Here is a 23,322-nt window from a genome sequence, read left to right as displayed (position 1 = left end):
ATTGGCACACATTGTCCCTTAAATTTATTAAAAAAGACTTTGCAGCTGGTTGCCTTACTTTTTTAAGTTCTCATCTTTTTCTTACAGTGATGCCCTTTTAATATTAAGCCTGCAACATTGTAACTGAAGAGTGCGCCAGCCAATGAGCTATTGAGCCTTTTGGCAAGAGCAGACCAGATTTTACTGTGCCTGTGTTGTACCCCAATGATATGACGTGTGCCATCTCCTCTTTTTACCCTTCTTGACTATGGGGCCCATAAACTTTCACCGGCTACTTCCAGTTTAGCATTCCGCTAACTTAAATGGGGGATAAAATGATTTAATCATACGGGTCTTCCTGACTTTCCAAATGAGAGCCATCCAATGCAAAATACAGCCGTCTACTGCCAGGGGTGGCTTGAGGCTCAGAGGTAGAGTGGTTGCCCCTCACCCACAAGATTGGCAGTTTGATCCCAGGCTCCGACGTCCACATGTCAAATTGTGGCTGAGCAAGACACTGAACCCCAAGTTGCTCCCCAGATGCTGTATGTATTGCTGTCCCCTGCATCCTAATACTTAAGATGGGTTAAATGCAGTGATTCAATTTCACTACATTGTACTGTGTGTGACGAATTAAGTTTTTTTTTAAAAAGTTTCCAATGACAACAATCAAACACTTTATTGTGTAAAAGAGTGCAAAGACAAAGCTTGTTCACAGATATTGTCGACAATATAGAAAATTGACAGTAGTTGTTGTGACATCACCTCATTACTTGGAGACACTATTCTTCTTAACCTAGTGACCTGTATTCAGGCACTTTAAGTTTTTATATAAAAATAGGCTATTCTCTTCATTAAGTTGTTAATAACAAGATTGCATTTTTCTTCCTAATAAAATAAGATGTTGAATGTCTTTAGCGTGCATCTTATCAGACTACCTGATGTATATGTTTTCTTAATACTACATAAATACTGGGAGTCACCCTAACAGCCCTCCTCATGTGTAGATGAATGCACCTCAGAGCGTCAGGGGTCTCTAGCAGCTTAACTGACAGGTTTGAAATGACTGAAGGTAGAGCCCAACCTGGTTTTGGTTACATGCGGTGGATATTGTTGTGATCCATGAACTGCTTGAGGTTTTGCAGGTTGTCCCACCACTGGAACAGGAAGGTCTCTGCAATGAGACTGAACCAGGGTGTGATCTCCAGTTCTTTGCGCTTGGCCTTCTCTAACATCTCCTTCATCTCCTCCTTGCTCACATAGCAGTGGCTTTTAATCTCATTGGGGTCTGGATTCAACTCCACGTCCTTCGGAGAAAAAAAAAAAAAAAAAAAATGTTATTGTCCATAATGTAAGGCTGATGGACATTATGCAAGCACGCATCCGTCAAACATCCACAGCCAAACGAAGATGGTATAAGGGTGAACCAAAATAACAAGTTTATATATTTTTTGTGTTGTACAAAACCAGCAAGGAGATATTATTTCTGGTTACCCAGATAGGAAATAAAGTAGCAACTTGAGAAGAATGTTAAAGATCCTTGTAAAGAGTTTTTCACAGATTGCCGGGTATTCATTTTTCAGAAAAAAATGGTGCCTATCTCTGACTTGAATGTAGTGATAAAACAATAAAGTCTGATTTATAGTAGTACGTAGTAGCGTAGGCTCTATGCAGAGTCTACGGTGTAGCCTACGTAAGTGGCCTCCGCTGTTGTGAGGATTTGTACTTGTGCGCTGGTGTGTCTGCGTCGTTCTAGCGTATCTCTTTAAGAGAATAGCAGAGCCGGTATGTGTGTGTGCGTGGGGAGTGTGTTAGAGCGAGTGAGAGAGTGACAGGGATTAGCTTCGGAGTGAGTACCGACTCCGGCTGGGCAGACGGAGAAACACAGTGTCTCCCCTGTGCTTTCTGCCCGCGGAAAGCTGTAGCATGAAAAAAAGTTAACCCTCTCCCAAGAACCCGGAAATCAGTAGAGGAAATGCGACGCTACCAAGCCCAGCCAAGCAGACCAATCACAGTGCGTTGCGACGGCATGTGGTTACATGTGAGGCTACGCCGTAGGGTCTAGGGCAGAACCATAAATCAAGCTTAAGAGGCACGGACCGGGGCCAGATACAGTGCCTTGCGAAAGTATTCGGCCCCCTTGAACGTTTCGACCTTTTGCCACATTTCAGGCCTCAAACATAAAGATATAAAACTGTAATTTTTTGTGAAGATTCAACAACAAGTGGGTCCCAATTATGAAGTGGAACGAAATTCATTGGCTATTTCAAACTTTTTTAACAAATAAAAAACTGAAAAAGTGGTCGTGCAAAATTATTCAGCCCCTTTACTTTCAGTGCAGCAAACTCTCTCAGAAGTTCAGTGAGGATCTCTGAATGATCCAATGTTGACCTTAAATGACTAATGATGATAAATAGAATCCAGCTGTGTGTAATCAAGTCTCCGTATAAATGCACCTGCTCTGTGATAGTCTCAGAGGCCGGTCGTAAAGCGCAGAGAGCATCATGAAGAACAAGGAACACACCAGGCAGGTCCGAGAGAATACTGTTGTGGAGAAGTTTAAAGCCGGATTTGGATACAAAAAGATTTCCCAAGCTTTAAACATCCCAAGGAGCACTGTGCAAGCGATAATATTGAAATGGAAGGAGTAACAGCCCTCCAGACCCCTACAAATCTACGAAGACCCGGCGTCCCCTCTTAACACTTCAGATATACGCGAAGACGGATAGAGATGCTGCCAAGAGGCCCATGATCACTCTGGATGAACTGCAGAGACCTACAGCTGAGGTGGGAGACTCTGTCCATAGGACAACAATCAGTCGTATACTGCACAAATCTGGCCTTTATGGAAGAGTGGCAAGAAGAAAGCCATTTCTTAAAGATATCCATAAAAAGTGTCGTTTAAAGTTTGCCAAAAGCCACCTGGGAGACACACCAAACATGTGGACGAAGGTGCTGTGGTCAGATGAAACCAAAATCAAACTTTTTGCCAACAATGCAAAACGTTATGTTTGGCGTAAAAGCAACACAGCTCATCACCCTGAACACACCATCCCCACTGTCAAACATGGTGGTGGCAGCATCATGGTTTGGGCCTGCTTTTCTTCAGCAGGGACAGGGAAGATGGTTAAAATTGATGGGAAGATGGATGGAGCCAAATACAGGACCATTCTGGAAGAAAACCTGATGGAGTCTGCAAAAGACCTGAGACTGGGATGGAGATTTGTCTTCCAACAAGACAATGATCCAAAACATAAAGCAAAATCTACAATGGAATGGTTCACAAATAAACATATCCAGGTGTTAGAATGACCAAGTCAAAGTCCAGACCTGAATCCAATTGAGAATCTGTGGAAAGAACTGAAAACTGCAGTCTGGCTTCACAAACGCTCCATCCAACCTCACTGAATTCGAGCTGTTTTGCAAGGAGGAATGGGCAAAAATGTCAGTCTGTCGATGTGCAAAACTGATAGAGACATACCCAAGCGACTTTTACAGCTGTAATCACAGCAAAAGGGGCGCGTACAAAGTATTAACTTAAGGGGGCTGAATAATTTTGCACGCCAATATTTCAGTTTTTTATTTGTTTAAAAGGTTTGAAATATCCAATAAATTTCGTTCCACTTCATGATTGTGTCCCACTTGTTGTTGATTCTTCACAAAAAATTACAGTTTTATATCTTTATGTTTGAGGCCTGAAATGTGGCAAAAGGTCGAAAAGTTCAAGGGGGCCGAATACTTTCGCAAGGCACTGTACATCCCAAATCCTAATGTAACTCAGCTGCAAGTCCAACAGACAGTACAGCGCTACCTTCTGCATGAAGAGGATGTAGTCAATCTCATGTTCTCCCCACACACCGTCTGACTGGGCCTTGTAGTGGATCCTTGTCAGGTACGTCATCTCATCTGGGGTCACCTGTGGAGCAACAGGAAGGCAGAGGAGATCAGACGCAAGAAAAGATTCTCCCCAATCCTCAATAATCCTCCTCCATTAAGTGCAGAAGCCGGGACTTCAACACACACACCTACACACTATACCTGATCCATGGGGATACCCAGTTCAGCTTTGAGTCTCCTCTGAGCAGCTCTCCTCACTCCTATTGCTTCCTTCTCCTCCAGCTCACTCTCTGTGTGTAAAGGGTGACTGCAACATGTGTTTGTGAAACAGCCTGCGCACACACAAACAGAGGGGATGGTTAAACACAGTGCCAATGCCGTAAGTGTTTTGTTCACTTGCTATGCTACGTGTGACACCATCTCACATCCCTTATTTGATAGCTCCTCGGTCCTCGGCTGAACAGTTGTTCTGTCCCTCCTTCGTGAAGGCCATCCTAAAGCTCTTATTTCTTCAACTAGGAGGGAGGAGCGAGGATGGACCACCGAGGAGCTATAAGTGAGGATTTACGAGAGCAGCCTTCCCGGAAGCCGTGCAGGACGTCTCACCCCTCTAAAACACATTTTGTCGTTTCCTCTCCCCTCCCATGATTTCCTCGCGTCACTCCCGTGCTTCCTAGGTGGGATGGACTAAGACCCAAGGAAGGGAGGCAAGTGGAGGAGCCGGGGATGCAATTTAAGGGAAGTGAGATGTACCTCATGTGTATCGCGGTGGATCACAGGAGATTTGGGATATTGGTTAAAAGATTTGTCACTGACCTGGAAAAGTGATTTTGGCATCAGATCTCTGCTGTAAGAGCAGCTTCTCCTCACTGTTGAAAATGAACACGCTGAAAGCCCGGTGTAATAAACCTGGTGAAACGAACAAACAATGTATGTACATTATGTCAGTAATGTACTAGAGGCGAGACAGGTGTGTACAGTTCAACTTGACAGACAGGTACCGTTGTCAATGTTGGAGTTGAGGTGGCAGTTTTTCTTGGTGTCCGCTCCAATCTTGTGGTCGTTCTCGTCGATGAGGATGCACATCTCGGACAGCAGCTGTACCTGCTTCTCGTCCAGGTGATCTGTGGTTATCTTGGGCATTCTGACCGCAGACTGTCTTACCTCACTGCAGGGCACAGGAAAAGGAGCAGGCAAACTACAGTTAGGCCCAGTGCGTATTCACATCAAAACAGAAGCGCACTTTCAATATGACATTCTGAACACGGTAGGTAGTACTTGACCAAAAAACCTACGGCTTACTAGCTTTTTTTATAGCATTAAGTGCAGCTTGCTTAAGTTGTTGAAGAGAATATCCTCAGGCTTTCAGTTGCTATTTTGAAAGTTTGTACTTGTACGCAAAGCCACATGAAGTGCAAGACTTTTTAAAGTATAATTTGGCATGACTATTCTTTCCTTACTAACCAAAGAGACAGTCAGTAGAGCTCAGCTATCAATAGCACAGACAAACACCATTCCTCAGCTTAGGGTCAACAGGCTTATCTCTGGCTTCGCCTTCTTTAAAACCTTAAACCATGACTTGAAGCGGTTTTTAGAAACCTATAGAGTCCTACCTTACCTTGCTATAGCTCTGCAGTAGGAAGTAATAGGTGTGTAAATAGATCTGTGTCGCGGTGCAGCAACTCTGCCAGCGCCAGGTACGTTTGATTTCAGCACAGCGGCTCCCTCGCAGGACACCATCCGAAGCACCGCCCACACGCCCCGCACCATCGCCTGACCAAAACAGAAAACCAATCACAACGTCTGAAGGTGTGGGCGTTGGTAAAAGCCGGAGAGGCGTTCCCTCGGTCAGGATCGGAAGATACTATTGTTCCTGATGGTAAACGCTAACACGAATGCCCATAAAATCAGGGTTCAAAATTAGCACCATCTACTAGCCAAATGCTGGTTAAATATGTAAGTGGCTGGTAGATTTGCTTTACTCACTAGCCAAAAAAATAATGGTAATCTATTGCGTGGCTGGTAAAATTAAAAAATGCGCTAACCATTTGGCTGGTGGACGAAAACGTTAATTTTGAACCCTGCATAAAATGTGAGTTTTTGAAAATGTTATGCATTGAATAAATGCTAAAACCCATTGAATCCTTACACATATGCTTATGGGTTAAGTAAAGTTAAAAGCATAAAGCATGATCAGTTACCTGTCACACTTGTGACTTGCGTGCATGGTTTTTTGTCATTTAGGCTACAGGTCAGCTGCCATAAGTGGTTTTTATGATTTTTTTAAAGCTCTACTTTTTTGTTTTTCCATTCATTTTATTGAATTACTTCAATAGGCTAGGATTTGGCCTGTCAGTAGATGCCAAAAGGTGCCACAGAGTGCCCCTGGGTGCCACAGGGTGTCAGGAGTCACTCAGCTGCTGCATAGATGTCAGGAGACAGTAGGCGTTTGATAAAGGTATATCATATGGTATTAGCACCAATATGTCAACAGTCAACATTGCTATTTGCCTAAATTTTAGATATCCAAATAGATTTTCCCCCCCGACAATACATTTGTGGATATCTGCACTGCATTGTTTATAGTCATAATTCTAATTGTAGATATCTGAAAAAAATTGTAATAGTCATAATGTCAATTGTGAATATCTGTAATTACATTTGTACTATTTAAATATATTTAAAATGCATTTTAGATATTGAAAATTACATTTTGGATATCGGAAATTAAAAAATTGGGACTATAGTAAGAATTCTATTCCAAATATTTAAAATGTTCATTCTGGATAGGAAGAAAGACATTGTGGATATCTGAAATTGAAAGCCCCATACACATGAATGGCAAAAGTGATTTGTCCTAGGAAGAATGTCATTGTGATATCTGAAATGTTCTTTTTGACTCGGAAGAACTAAACGGATATTTGCAATACATATCTATTCTAGCTATTAATGATAAAACGGCTTGCCATGCTAAATTAATTCACCAAATCAATTGCTAAATTTATTGACTGTTGGGGGTGGCAGTAGCTCAGTCGGTAGGACTTGGCTTGGGAACCAAAGGGTTGCCGGTTCAAGTCCCCATGCGGACCAAGTACAGAATGTGGACTGGTAGGGTAGAGGTGCCAGTTAACCTCCTGGGCATCATACACCCAACTGCTTAGGGCACCTTTCATGGGTTTTATTTAAGTAAAAGTGTAATTAATGGCCAAATAAAAGTCCTGCATTGAAATTGTTACTCAAGTAAAATGATGTACGTATGTGTTATCAGCAAGGTGGTGTATTTCATGTGTCAAAAGTAGGCTACTCAATCCAGTAAAATGCCCCCTGTGATTATACTCTATTTTTTATGGTTACACTAGTGTATATTATAGCATTATATAATTAGATATCACTTGCATGCATTAACATGAAAGCATACAGTAGAACATGGTGGGATCTTGCTGTACTATTCCAGCAGACTCCACTTCGTGTTTTCCTCCTAACACTGATCGTTAACACGCCATCAGACCACTGCACAGCACAGCTCGCACCACCTAGGCCTCTGACAACTGAACATAAGTAAGCATTGTCTGCTACATATACGACCTACAGAGAAACCGATACAACGTTAAATTACTTACAATGCAATTGTCCGGTTTCAAGTTGGTAAAACTCGTATTTTGCGTTTGCTCCCGACGATATTTTAGAGCAGAAAACTGAACCACCTAGCTTTCGCTCCCTGCTTCTGAGGTCACGGTTTTTCATTGGATACCTAAGCATGAGTGTGACAACCCATTGGCTTTCAAAGTGCAAACATAAAACACGTGATACGGAAGTCGGTGCACCAATGAAATACGTGATGTGTCAAATTTTGGATATTCTGGTACTTGTCAAACTAAAACGTGTCATTACCGTCCAATATCAATGTCATACGTCAACAACCTTTTAAAAATTACAAATTGACAGCTTTAACGCTAACGTTACATACTTGCATGTCGAGTTAGGGAGGCTATTAACCCATCCGGGCTGTGGTTTAGCTAGCTGCTACAGTAACGTTATGTGATGTGTAAAGGTTAGATACTGCTGTTGCCCCGGAATGAAGATCATATAGGGAAGCTAGCCTGCGTTACCGTTTAGCTTTCGTTTCTAGACCTCCGTGCTAGCTAAGTATGAATTTAGTGAGGTAACGTTAGTGTGACAGCGGTGAGTGTCTTCGTTTTTTCGTATATGTCAGAATCAAATCGGCGATAGGTTGAAACGTCGATTATTAATTTTGAAAGCGTACCCTGTTAATTTTATATTGGCAGTTACTGGGCTTAACGTTAAATACATGCACGTTTCAGTATTTTGCTTGTAAATGTATACTTTCATTTTCATTTTATTTTGTTTATAAAGGACAACGCACATTAATCAACATTTCTGTAAATGAGCCAGTGTTAGCAAGCCGGCTAATTTTCAGAAAACAGACATTAGCACAGGTGAACGTGTACAAACAGAAGTCAATACGACACCACAAAGACAGCTAGCTAGAGCAACAAAATAAGCTTTCTCAAGAAGCCATGCAGGGCGAAAGATACCGTTAAGCTAGCTAAATTCTGGTATGCATTGTCCAATAACGTTAAATGGCGATATACCATCATAACGATAGAACGAAGCTGCACAGTCCCAAAATGTGTCGTCCTCTTAACATGTAAGGACCGTGACGCTGAACTTCATTAAGATACTGTGAATTGAATGTTACAAAACCGGATGTCAAATGCAGGTTTATTGACTTTTAGGTCTGTCAGGTTTCCTGGGTTGCCAATAGTAAATTCGAATGACTTACAATTTACCAAGGGACGGCATTTTGTCCGACAAACTTTTTATTTACGTTTATTTAACCTGTTATTTCCGTAACGTTAGCCATCTTCCAACAACAGTGGGCTACCACGTGAATTACTTCGAAAAGAGTTTTTTGTTGGAAAAAATGCTTGGTTCATTACATCAGGTATTCGCCAAAATGTTGTTGTTAAAAAAATAAAAATAAAAAGTCTTAAGTCAGGTTCTTAAAAATATAATTTTTGCTGGTAGTTTGGATCTATGAAGGGAAGTTTACCCTTTGCTTTGAGTAGTTCCTTCATTGGCTGTGAACCTGAATTTTACTTCCTTTTACCTGCAGAGACAGGTGGTGCACAGACCAACCTAATCTACCCTCCAGCCAACTAGGGAGTCTGGCCTTTGTTTACCTGCCTCTCAGGTAAAAGGGGAGCAGGGGGCAGGGCCACCCACCCAGTAGGAGGGATGCCTGTGGAGGGCGGAAGCAGCAGCGGCTCTGCTTCGGCTGCCCGCCACCCCAAGCAGAAGAGGAAGGCTCACAGTTTGTCTATCCGGCGCACCAACAGCACAGAGGAGAGGCCACTAGGCATCCAAAGAGGAGACATGCTGGAGGGACAGGTGAGGCAGATGCAGCTTTTTCTCTCTCACACACACACACACAAGCATGCTCCGACAGCTGCAGACAAGCATTTTGGCAAACATGCAGCTTATTAGACATCTTGTAGGCATGGCCCACATACTCTCTTGTGGATCTGCTAAAAACACATACAGAGAGTTATTCTCTAAGCATTTGATTGTCATTTTGTTGTGGTGTGAGGCTGTTTTCTTTTGTCATAAAAGTACAGTACCAGCTGGTTGTGCAGCACTGCTTTTATTTTGTATGTGCCTGGTGTTGCAACATCCAATTTAATGTATTAATGAGATGTGGTTTCTCCCCCCAGGGAAAAGGTTAGTTATTTTCAGGTAGCATTTTAGTTTTTTTAATGTCATCTAGATTTTACATTCTCTAAACTTACCTGAACTGCGTGGTGTCGATGTGCATGTTGGTTACTGATTTCGTTTTGTTAAAACAAAGGCATCTACTGTGACTTTTTAAGCCATCACGTTAGTGATTAACTATCTCCAAAGCGGTTATTTAAATTACATTTACAATTGATTTTATTTCCCCCAGAAAGGGAAGACAGACCGTAATCCTTTACATGAGCAGGCATTTCCTGATGCAAACCAGTTGTAGCAAACTGTCCAGTTTCTTTACTACTGAGATAATGAAAGCTGCTTTTGTTTGATCAAGAACACCCTGTTTGTTAACTTTGGGAGTTGGCTGTAGAGTGACCATATTCAGAATCTCTCTGATAAGCTGAGCAAAGGGTTTGGGAGTGATTTTAGATGGTATCATGATGTATTTCTGTCATGGGAAATACACCATTCTACCAAACTGGTAGAATGAATGACAAAACATTGTCTGTGCCTTTTTCATGATCCAGATTTTGGAACAAAGCATTCAGTCCAGATAACACGATGCTTTATTGTGTCAGTATGGCCCAGTCCTAGTTTTGGCCATGGAAGTTCTTTTTGCATTTTACTTTCTCTGCTTGACAATGTCCTTGAATTATCAGCCACAAAAACTAGAGCTCAGCTTGCACTGGCCTGTTGTCTCATCAAGTTTTAATATGGGCCGTGTGTCCAGGTCTGATTAGTCTTTTCCCCAGGCCTTTTTATCTATTGCCAAGACATGCTGGCTCTGTTTGTGTCTACCACTTAGTCAACCCCCCCCACACAGCAAAAGTTCCACACACGCAGACGGCTTTATAGACCCATATATAACACACAGAATGCCTTTTCTTCAACACTTTCAATGCTGTCATTATTAGCCAGAGTACGGTGCAGGTTTTAAGGCCACAACTAAGCAGCTTTAAATTCATAAGGGTGGCCTGTTTGCTAATGGAACAAAATATATATTGTGTTTTTTTTTTCTTTTTCTTTTTTTACAAAGTGTGTTGACATGCGGCGCAGCTGAATGGTCAGGCGGTTAATGTCTCTGTGACAAACTGTTGGTTTTGAATGCGTGCCAGAAGAAAGAGTGACAGTTTAGTATTTGGTTTCCTCGTCTTTCAGAGGGCTAGAGAAAGCAGCAGCTCTCAAGGTGAGCTGTCAAATGCAGCCTTTTGAATCCTTTGTTTTCATGGCAGCTTTTTACGTCCATGTTAGTCTGGTGTAGACTGGTGATCACCTGATAACTGGGTACTTTAGGAGTTCACGATGGAGGTAAGTCAGTTGAAATCCGTTAAAATGGTTGGACCCTGGCTGTTGTGTGGTTAGGGTTTTTAGGTTGTAGTTAGCTCAAAATGTGGCTGAGTTTTTACACAATTGGTGGCTGATTAAATAAGATAAACATACAGGCTGTGTTTGACACTGTGATGCTTTGTTTGAGATGTATGTGCTTCTTTCAGTTTGTTTAAGCGGTGTGTATTTTATGAGTTACCCACACTTCTCTGTGAATAGTGGTAATACATTAGATACTTGTCTGTCAGCAGCATTTTATTGTTTTGATGCTTTAATGTTAGAACATGTTAAGTTGTGAACATATTTTAAAACGGTCTTGAAGTTCAGATTTTTAAGCACATACTGTATATCATTATACTTTTAAGTAAAAGAGAAATACCACAGTGGAGACTCCTGCTCCCTGTGCCAATGTGATTCCTAATTTGTAGCCCTATATGCCAGTTCACCATCAGGTTTATTCAAGCATTGTTTTTTTTTCTCGTCTGTCTGTCCAGGACTCGAAGCTGCCCCTCTCCATACGGAACAACCTTCTTGACCTTTTTGGCCAGATTGAGCGCGAGTTTGAAAATCTTTACATTGAAAACCTTGAATGTGAGTGACTGATTGAAAGAGTCAAGCAAATGTATTTAGATTGCATGTGGCTGTCTTAGGCACATACCTTACTGTATTGATCGCCAGGTGTTGATTGACTAACCAGATGGTTTCCGAACTTGGGCAGCGTTTGCTTACTGATGCCCTGTCACTGCGCTAACATTACAGTACGCCGGGAAATCGACTCTCTGAATGAGCGTCTGACCGGAGATGGACAGACTATTGAGGGAGGAGACCCCACCAAGGGAGCTCTGAAAACAAAAGGTACAGTATTTCCTTAACAATCTGTTGCAGGTCACAATATATTTAGCAGATGCTTCTGCTTCTTTGAAAATTTCAAATGAAAAATATTGATGAAATGTATTGTGTTGCTTTTGAAATGAAGCTGTATATCTCATTCTATGGGGGCACCAGCCGCAATGAAGAAAAAGCCTCCATATGATGAAAACACAGTTTAATAACCTTCAGACTGACTATCACTCTTGTATTTTTATTACAATAAACAGATTTAGAGTGCCAACAGCTAGCTTAATATTAATTGCAGTTTAAATTGCAGCATGTTTTTTTTAAGCCCATATGTTGACCGGAATACTGTGCAGATAAAATATGACCTCGGATTTTAAGTACCCAATTATTGCAGCCTATGTCAAAATGTGATAAATCTGCCATGTACTACAAACGGACTCATGTTAATAGTGCAGCAGTGAAGAGGAAGCTTCAGGGAGAAACATTGGATTAAACACTGTGTTTCAGTCTGGCAGATTGATTGTAAGGGTGACGTGAAGCTTAACCTGAAAACTAGCCTGACCAGGAGTGTTACGTTTCCATGGTGACTTAGGTCAGACTTATTTAAACCTCCTTTACCAAACAGAATTCACTAAAAAACAAGCCTGGTTTGCTGAAGTGTGCCTGGTTAAATGGGTCATCCTGTTTTATGAAACGACCCCCTGGTGTGGGGTGCACAGTCAAAAGCGTTGGCATTTTAGAGGGCTGTTAGTGCAGCAGTGAAAGCAACCAATGAGATTGTCACTCAGTGGAGAATTTCATTCATTGTTCTTTGTCTTTCCATCACACAGCCAGCCACAGCACCAGTCAACTGTCACAGAAGCTGAAGACGACCTACAAAGCCTCTACCAGCAAGGTACCTGGCTCCAGCTATTTGAGCCTATTCTATAGAGCTCCTGAGATTTGTCATCTGTGTAATTATTTGAGCTGTGGGGGTAATGGGAACTATCAAACTATCCAAAGCCCCTTTGTTGCTGAGTGAGGAGAAGGAAGATTTTTTTTCTCTCTTCCTCTAAGGTCCTGACACAAATTAAATCTTGACCATTAATCATTACTGTTAAATTATTTTGTTGTTGAAGTGCTGATGCATTCCTATAAAGATTTATGGACTTACAGGAAGTTAAGGAAACTTGATATTAAGCGTTTATCACTAAATTACATTTCCCTTGACTTCTTCCTTTTGAATCTCTTGCCGATGAAGCGCTTGTATACGTTCCACGCCAGAATAGGTGGACCTCGCAACTTCAGTGTGGCCACATGGGAGTTGTGGGGAGGAGATTCATGGGTAACTTCCTGAATGCTCTGTTTGTCACTAAACATTGTGCAGGGACAGCTGTGGGCTGAGTCTGTTTTTAACTGCAGTCTGACCTTGACTCCTCATCTCTTCTCTGCACCCTGTCAGAAGTCATTTGGGCAAACGGCTGCATTTGTAAAAAAACAACAAAATTTTTACAGTGTCATTATGTCACTTATTCATTGAACAAAATCTTCTACCAATAGAGTAAAACCGTAATTACCCAGGTGACCACTCGAGTCCCTTACCATAAGCAAAACGATATGTCAGTCAGTTGTCATAATGCCAAAACAATTAAGTGATGTGGAATTACAATAGTAAAAGAAAAAGCTGTTCTTCCCACATCACAAGACAAGTTTATCAGGAGTCAGAATGGTCACGTTTAGACAAAAAGAAATAGTTCACCATTTTGGGAAATGTTTAATGTCTTTGTTACGCTAAATTGGAAGCTAATGCCAGCAGTCACTTATCTTAGCTTAACACAAAGATTGGAAACTAGGGGAAACCTGTTGAAGGTAATAATTTGCCAACCAGCACCTCTAAAGCTCAAGTTATTAACACGTTATATCTAGCTGGTTTACTCCTTACAAAAACTGGGGTGTGCTGGACTATTTCTTGACCAGAACCAGTAACTTGTCTCCGCTTGCAACTGCTTCCATGCAAGAAATAGTCCAGCATATAACCTCCGTGAAACAGCGAAAAACAGATGTGAGAGTGGTATTGATCTTCTTATCTAACTCTTATCAAGAAAGCCACTAAGTAATTTACCAAAATGTCTTCGCTGCAAATGCAAGTGAAAATTACAGCATACAGTTTTAACATTTGTTCCAAATACATCTTATGTTTCAAAATTCTTTAGTAATCTCCTAGTTATGACAGTTTGTTTTGCATACTGTTTGCGTTCCTGTTATTATTATAATTTTTTTTAAAGTAACTATGCCCCCACATCTTTTTTCATTAAGGGGCCCCTGTGCCCCTAAAATATAAATGTAAGCCCTGTAGAGCCCTGTAATGGTATTAGTGTCATTCAAATGTTTAGGTAAGTGTAGTATGGCTTTTAAACATTACTTCGAACTTCTCTTCTCTATTCTCTTCCCCATTTTCTTATTTTCCACTTTACCTAAAAGTTTCCCTTTCGTAAAGCAAAGAAACAATCTGAATGTAGCCGAAGTCTGAGCTAGATGAAGAGTGGGACACAATCCTCTTCTGATTTAAAAAAAATAAAAAATTAGGAAAGAAGATACACAGGATCAAGGGAGGACTTTTTAGATTAACGTAACTAGCTGCTATATAATATACAGCTAACCCTATCAGCTGGCTAAGAAACATGACCAAAAACTAATTTTGTTAAGAATGATGGTACTTAAAACTAATGATCTGCACTAACTACATCCTCTGTTTACTCCTGGATTTACCTGGACTGGAATGGTTTTTTTTTCTTGTTGCTCACTGCTCATTGTGTTTCAATGACAGGAAACAAATAAGATCGTATTGTGTTGTGATGTGACTGTAAACACACTGGACAGAATGGTAGCATACATTAACACTGTCTCACACACAAGGGAACCAGATGCTTCGCTGCTGCATGTAATGACTACCAATGATCTAAGCTTATTGCGGCAGTTAGCCGTCTGCTTGCAGCAGCATGCACAGTACAGGTTGTGACAGCTCTGTGACAATTTAAACTACAATTCAGCCTTTAATTTGTTCATGGAAGCTTGCAGTGACTATCGGCCACATCTAACCACCAGATATTTTTAGAGGTGCACCTCTCTTGCAGTATCCGTTCACAGTGATGATACTATTTTCCTGCTCATAATGTCGTAATGCTGCATTCATTATGAACTGAGCTAATTAACTGCGATTCATTAGTCTGTGGTAAACCATCTCTCTGTTTGTTGTAAATCTAGAGTGAACACATAATTGTGCAAAAAAAAGTTTTTTCTATCTCTGACATAATTACCAGGGAAAACAAAATGATTCTACTAATCTATAAAAATGTCTCTATTGGTTTTTATTTCTTCTCACTTAATTGTAAACTCATGTCCCTGTCAGGATCCTGTAGGAATGATAAGTCAGTTTTTTTCCCGACCAAATACATCAATGTCGATATTGAAGGGTTGACTATTGGTGCTTTCACAAAATATTTACACAATGATAGTTTTGATAAATAATCACCAATAATGTGGATATAATGACTAGGTGGGTAAAGGCTAGAGCTGGGCAATATATCGATATTATATCGATATCGTGATATGAGACTAGATATCATCTTAGATTTTGGATATCGTAATATTGTAATATGGCATAAGTGTTGTCTTTTCCTGGTTTTAAAGGCTGCATTACAGTAAAGTGATGTCATTTTCTGAACTTACCAGACTGTTGTAACTGTTCTATTATTTGCCTTTACCCACTTTGTGATTATATCCACATTACAGATAATTATTTATCAAAAATCTTATTGTGTAAATATTTTGTGAAAGCACCAATAGTCAACACTACAATATCGTTGCGGTATCAATGTCGTGGTATTTGATTTTCTCCATATCGCCCAGCCCTAGTAAAGGCAAATAATAGAATAGTAAGTAAGTCCGGTAAGTCCAGAGAATAACATCACTTTACTGTAATGCAGCTTTCAAAACCAGGAAAAGACAACACTTATGTCATATCACGATATTACGATATCCAAAATTTAAGACGATATCTAGCTTCATATATCGATGTCGATATAATATCGATATATTGCCCAGCCCTGCTCTGAAGCAGGTTAGAATGTAGAATAGACCTTTATTGTCATAGTCACTTGTACCATGGAATTTAGCTGTGCAGTTAAAAACTGAGCGAGCTTTGTGTCACCAGAAAGTCAGGAGGTTCAGCACCAGAAGGAATGGTCATCCCTCTGTCTGTTTCATTTTTCTCCATCATGCCCACATCTCTTCCCTCCTTCCCTGCTCAGATTGTGTCCAGTTTTAAAGCCACAGCAGGGTCCCGGGCTTTGTGCCAGCTGCTCAAGGAGTATGTGGGCCATCGGGATGGGATCTGGGACCTCAGCATCACCCGAACTCCGCCAGTAGTCCTGGGCACCGCCTCCGCAGGTACACCAAGTCACTTTACTGACTATTTAAACATTTCAATCACTCAACTATTGTTCTATACACAGCCTACATGCCACATAGTGGTTTCCACCATGACAAAATGGTCAGAACTAAAGGCGTTGCATGCAGTATGTACATCATTATACCATTGTCACATTAATTGTGATACATTGGTGCAAATAGCAGAATATGAGAATATAGTTGATTTGCATGATAGCATCTTCTGCACACCAGAAGTGTTCTGCTAATACTGTTGAAATAAAAAAGACAGAACTCTTATGGCCTTTTAGTTGTTGTTGTTTTTTACTTAATTTGCCATTGCTGAAACTTTAGAAGCTCTAGCTGAAAATAAGCTGTTCAGTTAGTGTTACTTGTTGTACACAGTCTCACCATAGTGAGTGGTCCAGAACTGAATCTAACTAGAGAGCCCATTATGTAGATACAGTACATTACAATATAAAAGCATTACCTGATTACTATAAAACATGTAAATGGCTTAATGTGGTCCACCTCTGGTCTCCCTTCACAGATCACTCAGCTCTGCTGTGGAGTATAGAGACTGGGAAATGTCTGCTGAGGTATGCTGGCCATGCAGGATCAGGTAATTATTCGTAAGAAATTTAAATAACTGTATTTGTCTTTAACCATGGATACATTTCACTACTTTTCATATTAATGAAATCTAACTACTAAATGGTATTTCTTTCTTAAATGGATATGATGACAATTCATGCTGCAGGTTCTGTCATGTCCTATCTCTTTTTATTAAACTTATGTCTAAAACATATGCTGTTGGTTACTGTACAGTGTGTCTTTCCACATTTGATCACTTGTGATGACATATGTGCATGTCTCATTGTTCTCTCGCCTACAGTCAACTCCATCAAGTTCCATCCTACAGAGCAGATGGCCCTCACAGGTATGTATTTAAATGCATGTGTTTATTTTTGTAGATCTGTTTTGTATCAACATTTTGTTTCTCTTAATGAAATATTAATATTCTCCCTGCCACTGTTGTCGCCATCAGTCAAGTTTCCTGTAGATCTGAATGTGCTGTGTGTTTGCTGATGTGTACTTATGTTTCCACAGCCTCTGGGGACCAGACGGCTCACATCTGGCGCTACATGGTGCAGCTTCCTGTCCCCCAGCCACCACCAGATGTCAGTGTGAGTATCTTTGTACTGTTCCCTTCTCTGAGTTTCTACTGGAACATCCTGGAATGTTGTGGAGTTTTTATTTTTTATTTATTTTTTTTTTATTATAGAGGTGTGTTTTCTGTCAAAGGATTGATTACATTACCAATTCAGTGAATATGAAGTATGTTTACAAATAGGTCACTTAACATCCCATGGCATAATTTATCACCAAAACTAAGCTGTCAGTTTGTTTATTTTGTATCACTGCAGGCATCTGTGTGCATTGAGTGAACTACAGTGTGTCCTTATTTGTACACCAATAGGCTCCGTGTGATGACGACCAGGACTCGTCAGACAGAGAAGAAGGCGAGGTGGATGGCGAGGGCCCTTGCGAGGTGCCCACCGTCCGGCTCGCTACAGCAACCCTGAAGAGCCACCAGGGTGTAGTGATCGCAGCTGATTGGTTGGTGGGAGGCCGTCAGGTGGTGACCGCTTCCTGGGATCGTGCTGCCAACCTGTATGAGGTGGAGACGTCTGAACTGGTTCACACACTCACTGGTATGTAAACTGGCTGACATATTATATCATAGTGTGTGTATATATAGCAAAATATGGTGTCTGTTATCTTAATCCTCCGGTATATATCTTTGGTTATCTTCTGGTACAGATATATTATTTTATTTTTTTATTTTGTCATGTTATTATGTCATTCAATAAGATATGATCCAGTAGTTTATACTTTCCAGCAATCCTAAATTAGTGAACATGGTTTGAAGTTCCTGCAAAAACGCATTTTATTTTTTCAGAAATGCCTACAGCACAATGTTCTCATGAGACCAAAAGTCCCCACACTGACCTCTTTTTGTAGTATTCAGTGACGAGCTAACGAGTAACTGAGTGCAAATGGCAAACGAAATGGACTGCCTGTTCATTTTATGGAGCAGTTGTGAACTAAATTGGCCGTTGTGTTTTTTGGTTCCCAGACTAAACCGGAAAAAAACACTGTTTCCTCTACGTAGTTTAACGGCACAATGAAATAGTCCAAGCAGTTGGTTAGAGAAATTGAATGGCCAGTTTCTGCCTCTTCTGGCATTTTTAACATAATTATTTTCAACAATTGAAACGAAATACGCTGATACTGTACGTGCTGTTAATTTGTTTGCACAAATTCGAAGAGTTCTGACTGACATACTCTTGCTACTTTTTTACTATAGCAAGTCACCATATATCTCATTTAATGATGTGCAAACCCAAGGAGTTTAGTATGTTTACTAATTTGTGTCTGTGTATGCAGGACATGACCAGGAGCTGACCCACTGCTGTACCCACCCCAGCCAGCGGCTGGTGGTCACTTCATCCAGAGACACCACCTTCAGACTGTGGGACTTTAGAGACCCGTCCATCCACTCTGTCAATGTCTTCCAGGGACACACTGAGTAAGTCTGTCTCTCACACTCTCGCACGCACACACACACAGAGAGTACTCAACCTTGGTTGAGACATCATTAATTGACACAGGAAAGTTTCAACAGTTTGGGTTGCTGCAGTCTTTATCTTGCCCACAGGGTGGTGCTGTAACATTTCTCTGTTCTGTGACTCCCTCCTGTACAGTGTGCTTTTTTTTTCTTTTTTCCATTTTCTGTGCCACATTAATTTACAGAACCTTTTGCTCTAAGCCAAATCCTCCACTTGCCTCTCATTCATTACTGAGCACTTCTCCTCACTTCGACGGTTTGCTTCTCTTTCTCCCCCCCGCTCTTTCTCTTCCTTCCTCTGTCTTTCCGTCGCTCTCCTGTTCATATATCTGTCCGTTTCTGCGTTAATCCCCCTCTCTGTGTAATTTGGCACTTTGCTCGCTGTTAACACTCAATTGCAGACGCTTATTTCAAAACGATGACTGTCAGGCTTGTCTGTGGCTTTCAATGGCAGCACTCTTTAAAAGGCTTAAGAAGTGTGTGTGTGTGTGTGTGTGTGTGTGTGTGTGTGTGTGTGTGTGTGTGTGTGTGTGTGTGTGTGTGTGTGTGTGTGTGTGTGTGTGTGTGTGTGTGTGTGTTTGTTTATGTGCATGTCTACATGTGTGTGCTGGCTGGCTGGTACTCTGGCAGCCTTTGATTGCAAGTGGGGGGATTACATAGAGCTCATTATGTACGACCCCAACATGTATAATTCCTGCAGATCCCACTCTAATTCTCTCCCATAGACAATTGGTATAATGAGATTAAGCACCAGTGTTTCACATTTAACGGCCCTCCTCCTTTCCTTCCCAAATAGACATTGACGGTCTTTAAAGTAAAAACTTTCGTACTTGTCCTTCTGTGGTGCATTGAAAGCAGCAAACGCACACAGACTGCTGTCTAGCTTAAAAACTGATAAAACTAGTTCCAGAAAGACTGAAAAAAAAACTTTAGAAGCTGTTTAGCTTAGCTGCAGTATTCCAGTGTAAGAGTAGTGCTGCCACTTGACACTTGCAAGTTTGAGTGAGGTGGTAGTTAGTAACTAAATTGAACTGGCTTATTTTTAATTATTTCTCAAACCTTTTACACCACATACCACTTCAGAAAATATTAGGCTCACTAAGAACCACCATCATGGCCCACGTTAAAATAGAGTAGAATAGGCCTACCCTAATCTGCTACGGACAGTTCACGCAGGAGGCAGGTTTATTCCTAAAAACATGTATTGTTGACAGCCACAGCCACACTGTACTTCCTCTTTCCCGCTCCAACTGAATTAAAATTGGAGCTAACTCGGGTCATATCTCCTGACTGTTTTGCATCATTTGTTACTTGCAGGTGCTGTGGAGACTTCACAGCCGCTGCTTAAGTAGCACTTTTAGTTTCAACAGGGCTGCTCGAAATATTCTCCTCCTCATTCACACTTCTCTTCCTAATAGTTCCTGTTTGGAGCTACGATTGCAGTGTTTTGAACCATTCATTTTACCTCTGCTTATTATCTTGCCATCACAGCTCGTAACTAATTACGGATGTATGCGCACTCCGTCCATGAATGTAACTATGTAGCAAGCTGATATCGAAACAAAAAGATTACACTTAAACACTTATTAACTGATCATATTTTAAGTATTATTTTTGGATATGTTGTAGTATTTCCATAGTATTGTTTTTAAATTAATTTATTTCATTTAAAAAAAAAAAAACAATATCCGAAATTCCATCTGCGTGCCACTATAGGCAGCTCACATACCACAGTTTGAGAAACAGTGAATAAGGAGACTTTGGGCCCTATTTTTCCTTTATTTTTTTATTCAAATTTTTATTAGGAACACGGTCCTATTTTAATGATCTTTTAACAGCGTGAAGCGCCGGTGCGTTTAGGGTGTGTACGAATCCACTTTTGCTGATTTAACGGCAGAAAAAAAGAGTCTGTGTGCCAGGTGCATGTTTCAAAAGGGTTGTACTTAGTGTCTTAATTAATCATAGGTGTGTCTTGAGCGTAACATGCAATAAACCAATCAGAGTGTCATCTCCCATTCCCTTTAAAAGCCAGGCGTGTTTGAACCTTGGCGCATTGCTATTATGATGGTGGATTTGCTAAACAGGAAGGAGAGCTATCCAGGAGAAGAAACTGATCTGCTTGTGCGTTAACCCTTGTGTTGTCCTTCGGGTCCCAGTGACCCGAAGGACAACACAAGGATTATGTACTTCCCTTTACTTTGTTGAGAATTGCTCTCTAAACAAGGGTTAATACAGCACCTTAGTTCTTGTTTGTACAGCATTTTGGTCAGCTTAAACTGTGTTTAAATGTGTTCTAGAAATAAACTTTACTTACTTACTTTACAAGAAGCAGGGTTTAGAGAGCAATTCTCAACAAAGTAAAGGGAAGTACATAATCCTTGTGTGGTCCTTCGGGTCACTGGGACCCGAAGGACCACACAAGGGTTAAGTGAAAGCGCGCAAGTAGATCATATCATAATACTATTTCACATTGTAATATTTTTATTTTTAATATTTTGCATGTTTATGTGCTGCTGCGTCCCTGTGTGTGTGTGTGTTTCTGTGTGTGTGTGTGTAACAAGCATCGTGTGCGTGCGATACTTTTGACTGTATGTGTTTTTGTTTGGGGTCCCATCGTCAGAGGTCGGATCAGCAGTCACCCAAATTTACAGTTTACTCATTGCCATGCATTTTCCACTTTCCAACTTGTGAGCATTTTTGTTTTAATCAGATCTTACAACAATAGCAGGTTGCTGTCTCCCTGCCATTTCTCTTGCTGATTTTCCAGAATCTCCAATATGGCACAGTGACGTGGCATAAATGGCACAATCTCCACTTCCCTCCTGTGGAAACAGCAGAGGAGAGTGTGAATGGTTTAATAGGCAGCAGAGGTTGAGAGCTGGAGGAGAGACAGCCTCTCGTTTCCACAGTCTTCACTGGTAATTACAGCTAACGCTTCCTGACAGTGAACCGCGGCAGCTAAAAGTGCAGCATACAGCCCCATATCCCACCATTCCGCCATAATTGCAGATTAATGACAACTGCACTTGAGCTAACAAAACAGCCGAGAGCAAACAAGAAGTGACAGCAGACTTGCTCTACAAACGGAATGCCATATCACGTTTGTCTCTCCTGCCGTCGGTGGCTTTCGGAGACATTTGATTGCGGTTGATAGAAAATGCACATCTGTGTGAGCGTGAGTTGGGGGGGGGGTGTCTCTGGAGGAATACACCAGCACTTACCAGGTTCTCGGCGACTGTCAGTTTTGCTGCAGCACAGCAAAATAACAGAGTGCTCTAAAGCCTTTTAGTCGTCTGTACCTGAATTGTTTTAAATTTTACCTTTTAGGCATTTGGCTTACACGCTCATCCACTTACAAATGAGTACATTGTAATATTCTTTGAGATTTTCATAAATTCATTTATCAATCATTAAAAGCACTCCTTAGGAAGGAGGATATGGATCAAAGCCACAGTGCCAGAACAAATACTCCAGCTTAGCTAGCAGATTTATGCATGATGGAGATGTGCTGCTGGGTAAAGAAATGACATCCAGGCAGGAAATGTGGCATAAAGTCACGCAACAAAACACAGTCCCACTGATGAGTTAGTGGTCATTGCCTGCAGTCTCTTTTTGTTTTTCATCATTGTTGGTTCCAGTGTTTCTTTAAATTACACTGAGATGTAATTGAGAGATGTTTGTCCCTTGTTGGATATTTGTCAAAGTTAGTAATTTCTCTAATTAGTACATTTTCTGAAACCCTTAAAAACATTTGTCAAGAGCAGCATGATAAACACTCTGCTGTTCAGTATAAGCCAGTATAGATAAAATGCATGCTAATCTCTCATGTCTGAAGGTTAAGGAATATAATAGTTTTGAAACAACCATATTGTTTATATATATTTTATGAACCCATGCTAAAGTTGACTAAAAATAGGAATAAAAAAATCATCTTTTGGAATCATCTTAATGCCTTAATTACAAAATCCAACCTTTAAGGACACCAATTTTCTTTGTGAATGAATAATGTATCGTAAATAACAAATGTTCTTCCTTAAAATACAGGGGGCATAAGTATACACACCCCTATGTTAAATTCCCATAGAGTCAGTCATGTCATATGTTTCTACTAGAATTTTTTTATTTTTTTTATGTTGGCATGGGGTACTTTCCATAAGCTCATCTCTTAATGCAAATCAAACCAGCTATTAGGCTAACTGAAATAAAACCATGCCAATCTCTGGATCCCGGATCCATGAAATAACTGGCCTTTAAAATTAAATAATCTGCCTGCCTCTATGGGAATTTAACATAGGGGTGTACTTACTTATGCCCCCTGTATTTTAAGGGAGAACATTTATTTATTTACGATACATTATTCATTCACAAAGAAAATTGGTGTCCTTAAAGGTTGGATTTTTCCTTATTTTTTTAATTAAGGTATTCAGATCAATTTCCAAAAGATGATTTTTTTTTTATCCTCTTTTTAGTCAACTTTAGCATGTGTTCATAAACTTATGAGCACCACTGTGTGTGTGTGTGTGTGTGTGTGTGTGTGTGTGTGTGTGTGTGTG

The 23,322-nt window shown here is 40.7% G+C and overlaps 2 protein-coding genes and 1 long non-coding RNA gene across 9 annotated transcripts in view; 1 reads left to right on the top strand and 2 right to left on the bottom strand.

Annotated features, from left to right (window-relative positions):
- Nucleotides 1–632: 632 nt before the first annotated feature.
- Nucleotides 633–7,579, bottom strand: idi1 (isopentenyl-diphosphate delta isomerase 1). 3 transcript variants are annotated; one of them, XM_039790471.1, is made up of 7 exons: nt 7,437–7,579; nt 5,435–5,589; nt 4,818–4,984; nt 4,633–4,725; nt 4,018–4,148; nt 3,791–3,895; nt 633–1,286 (listed from the first exon to the last, which is right to left on the bottom strand). In XM_039790471.1, the coding sequence occupies exons 2-7, from the start codon at nt 5,584–5,586 to the stop codon at nt 1,074–1,076; spliced, it is 861 nt and encodes a 286-aa protein (XP_039646405.1). In that variant the 5' UTR covers nt 5,587–5,589; nt 7,437–7,579; the 3' UTR covers nt 633–1,073. The 3 variants fall into 3 exon arrangements, with proteins under 3 accessions (XP_039646405.1, XP_039646406.1, XP_039646407.1); XM_039790472.1 differs by lacking the exon at nt 5,435–5,589 and having other exon boundaries at nt 7,437–7,575; XM_039790473.1 differs by lacking the exons at nt 5,435–5,589; nt 7,437–7,579 and adding an exon at nt 5,281–5,300.
- The window catches only part of LOC120552408 (WD repeat-containing protein 37-like), a 23,033-nt gene continuing 6,986 nt past the window's right edge, over nt 7,276–23,322 (top strand). Inside the window, exons 1-11 of one of the 5 annotated variants that reach the window (XM_039790465.1) lie at nt 7,276–7,374; nt 8,954–9,228; nt 11,388–11,484; nt 11,653–11,748; nt 12,561–12,625; nt 16,020–16,158; nt 16,688–16,759; nt 17,033–17,077; nt 17,248–17,324; nt 17,618–17,852; nt 18,589–18,730. In XM_039790465.1, the coding sequence (XP_039646399.1) occupies nt 9,076–9,228; nt 11,388–11,484; nt 11,653–11,748; nt 12,561–12,625; nt 16,020–16,158; nt 16,688–16,759; nt 17,033–17,077; nt 17,248–17,324; nt 17,618–17,852; nt 18,589–18,730 (1,121 nt within the window). In that variant the 5' untranslated portion in view covers nt 7,276–7,374; nt 8,954–9,075. Of the gene's footprint in view, nt 7,375–7,635; nt 7,679–7,706; nt 7,999–8,040; nt 8,486–8,555; nt 8,783–8,953; nt 9,229–11,387; nt 11,485–11,652; nt 11,749–12,560; nt 12,626–16,019; nt 16,159–16,687; nt 16,760–17,032; nt 17,078–17,247; nt 17,325–17,617; nt 17,853–18,588; nt 18,731–23,322 lie in introns of those variants that run through there. The other 4 variants (XM_039790467.1, XM_039790466.1, XM_039790470.1 and 1 more) reach the window with 4 other exon arrangements.
- The window catches only part of LOC120552410, a 7,805-nt gene continuing 6,013 nt past the window's right edge, over nt 21,531–23,322 (bottom strand). Inside the window, exon 3 of the long non-coding RNA XR_005637994.1 lies at nt 21,531–21,591. This is a non-coding gene — a long non-coding RNA (uncharacterized LOC120552410). The remainder of the gene's footprint in view (nt 21,592–23,322) is intronic.

The sequence above is a fragment of the Perca fluviatilis genome, chromosome 22, assembly GCF_010015445.1.
Source record: "Perca fluviatilis chromosome 22, GENO_Pfluv_1.0, whole genome shotgun sequence".
Taxonomy (NCBI): domain Eukaryota; kingdom Metazoa; phylum Chordata; class Actinopteri; order Perciformes; family Percidae; genus Perca; species Perca fluviatilis.
Note: the sequence above shows the minus strand (reverse complement) of the source record. Positions and strands in the feature narration are given on the sequence as shown.

Bases quoted from the DNA above. Each gene is read 5' to 3' on its own strand.
- idi1 (XM_039790471.1), bottom strand. From the start codon at position 5,586: ATGGTGCGGGGCGTGTGGGCGGTGCTTCGGATGGTGTCCTGCGAGGGA. The intron at 4,149-4,632 runs GTCAGTGACAAA...GTGTGTGCGCAG, and splicing joins TGCCAAAATCACTTTTCCAG to GCTGTTTCACAAACACATGT. The intron at 1,287-3,790 runs GTAGCGCTGTAC...TTTTCTCCGAAG, and splicing joins ACATCCTCTTCATGCAGAAG to GACGTGGAGTTGAATCCAGA.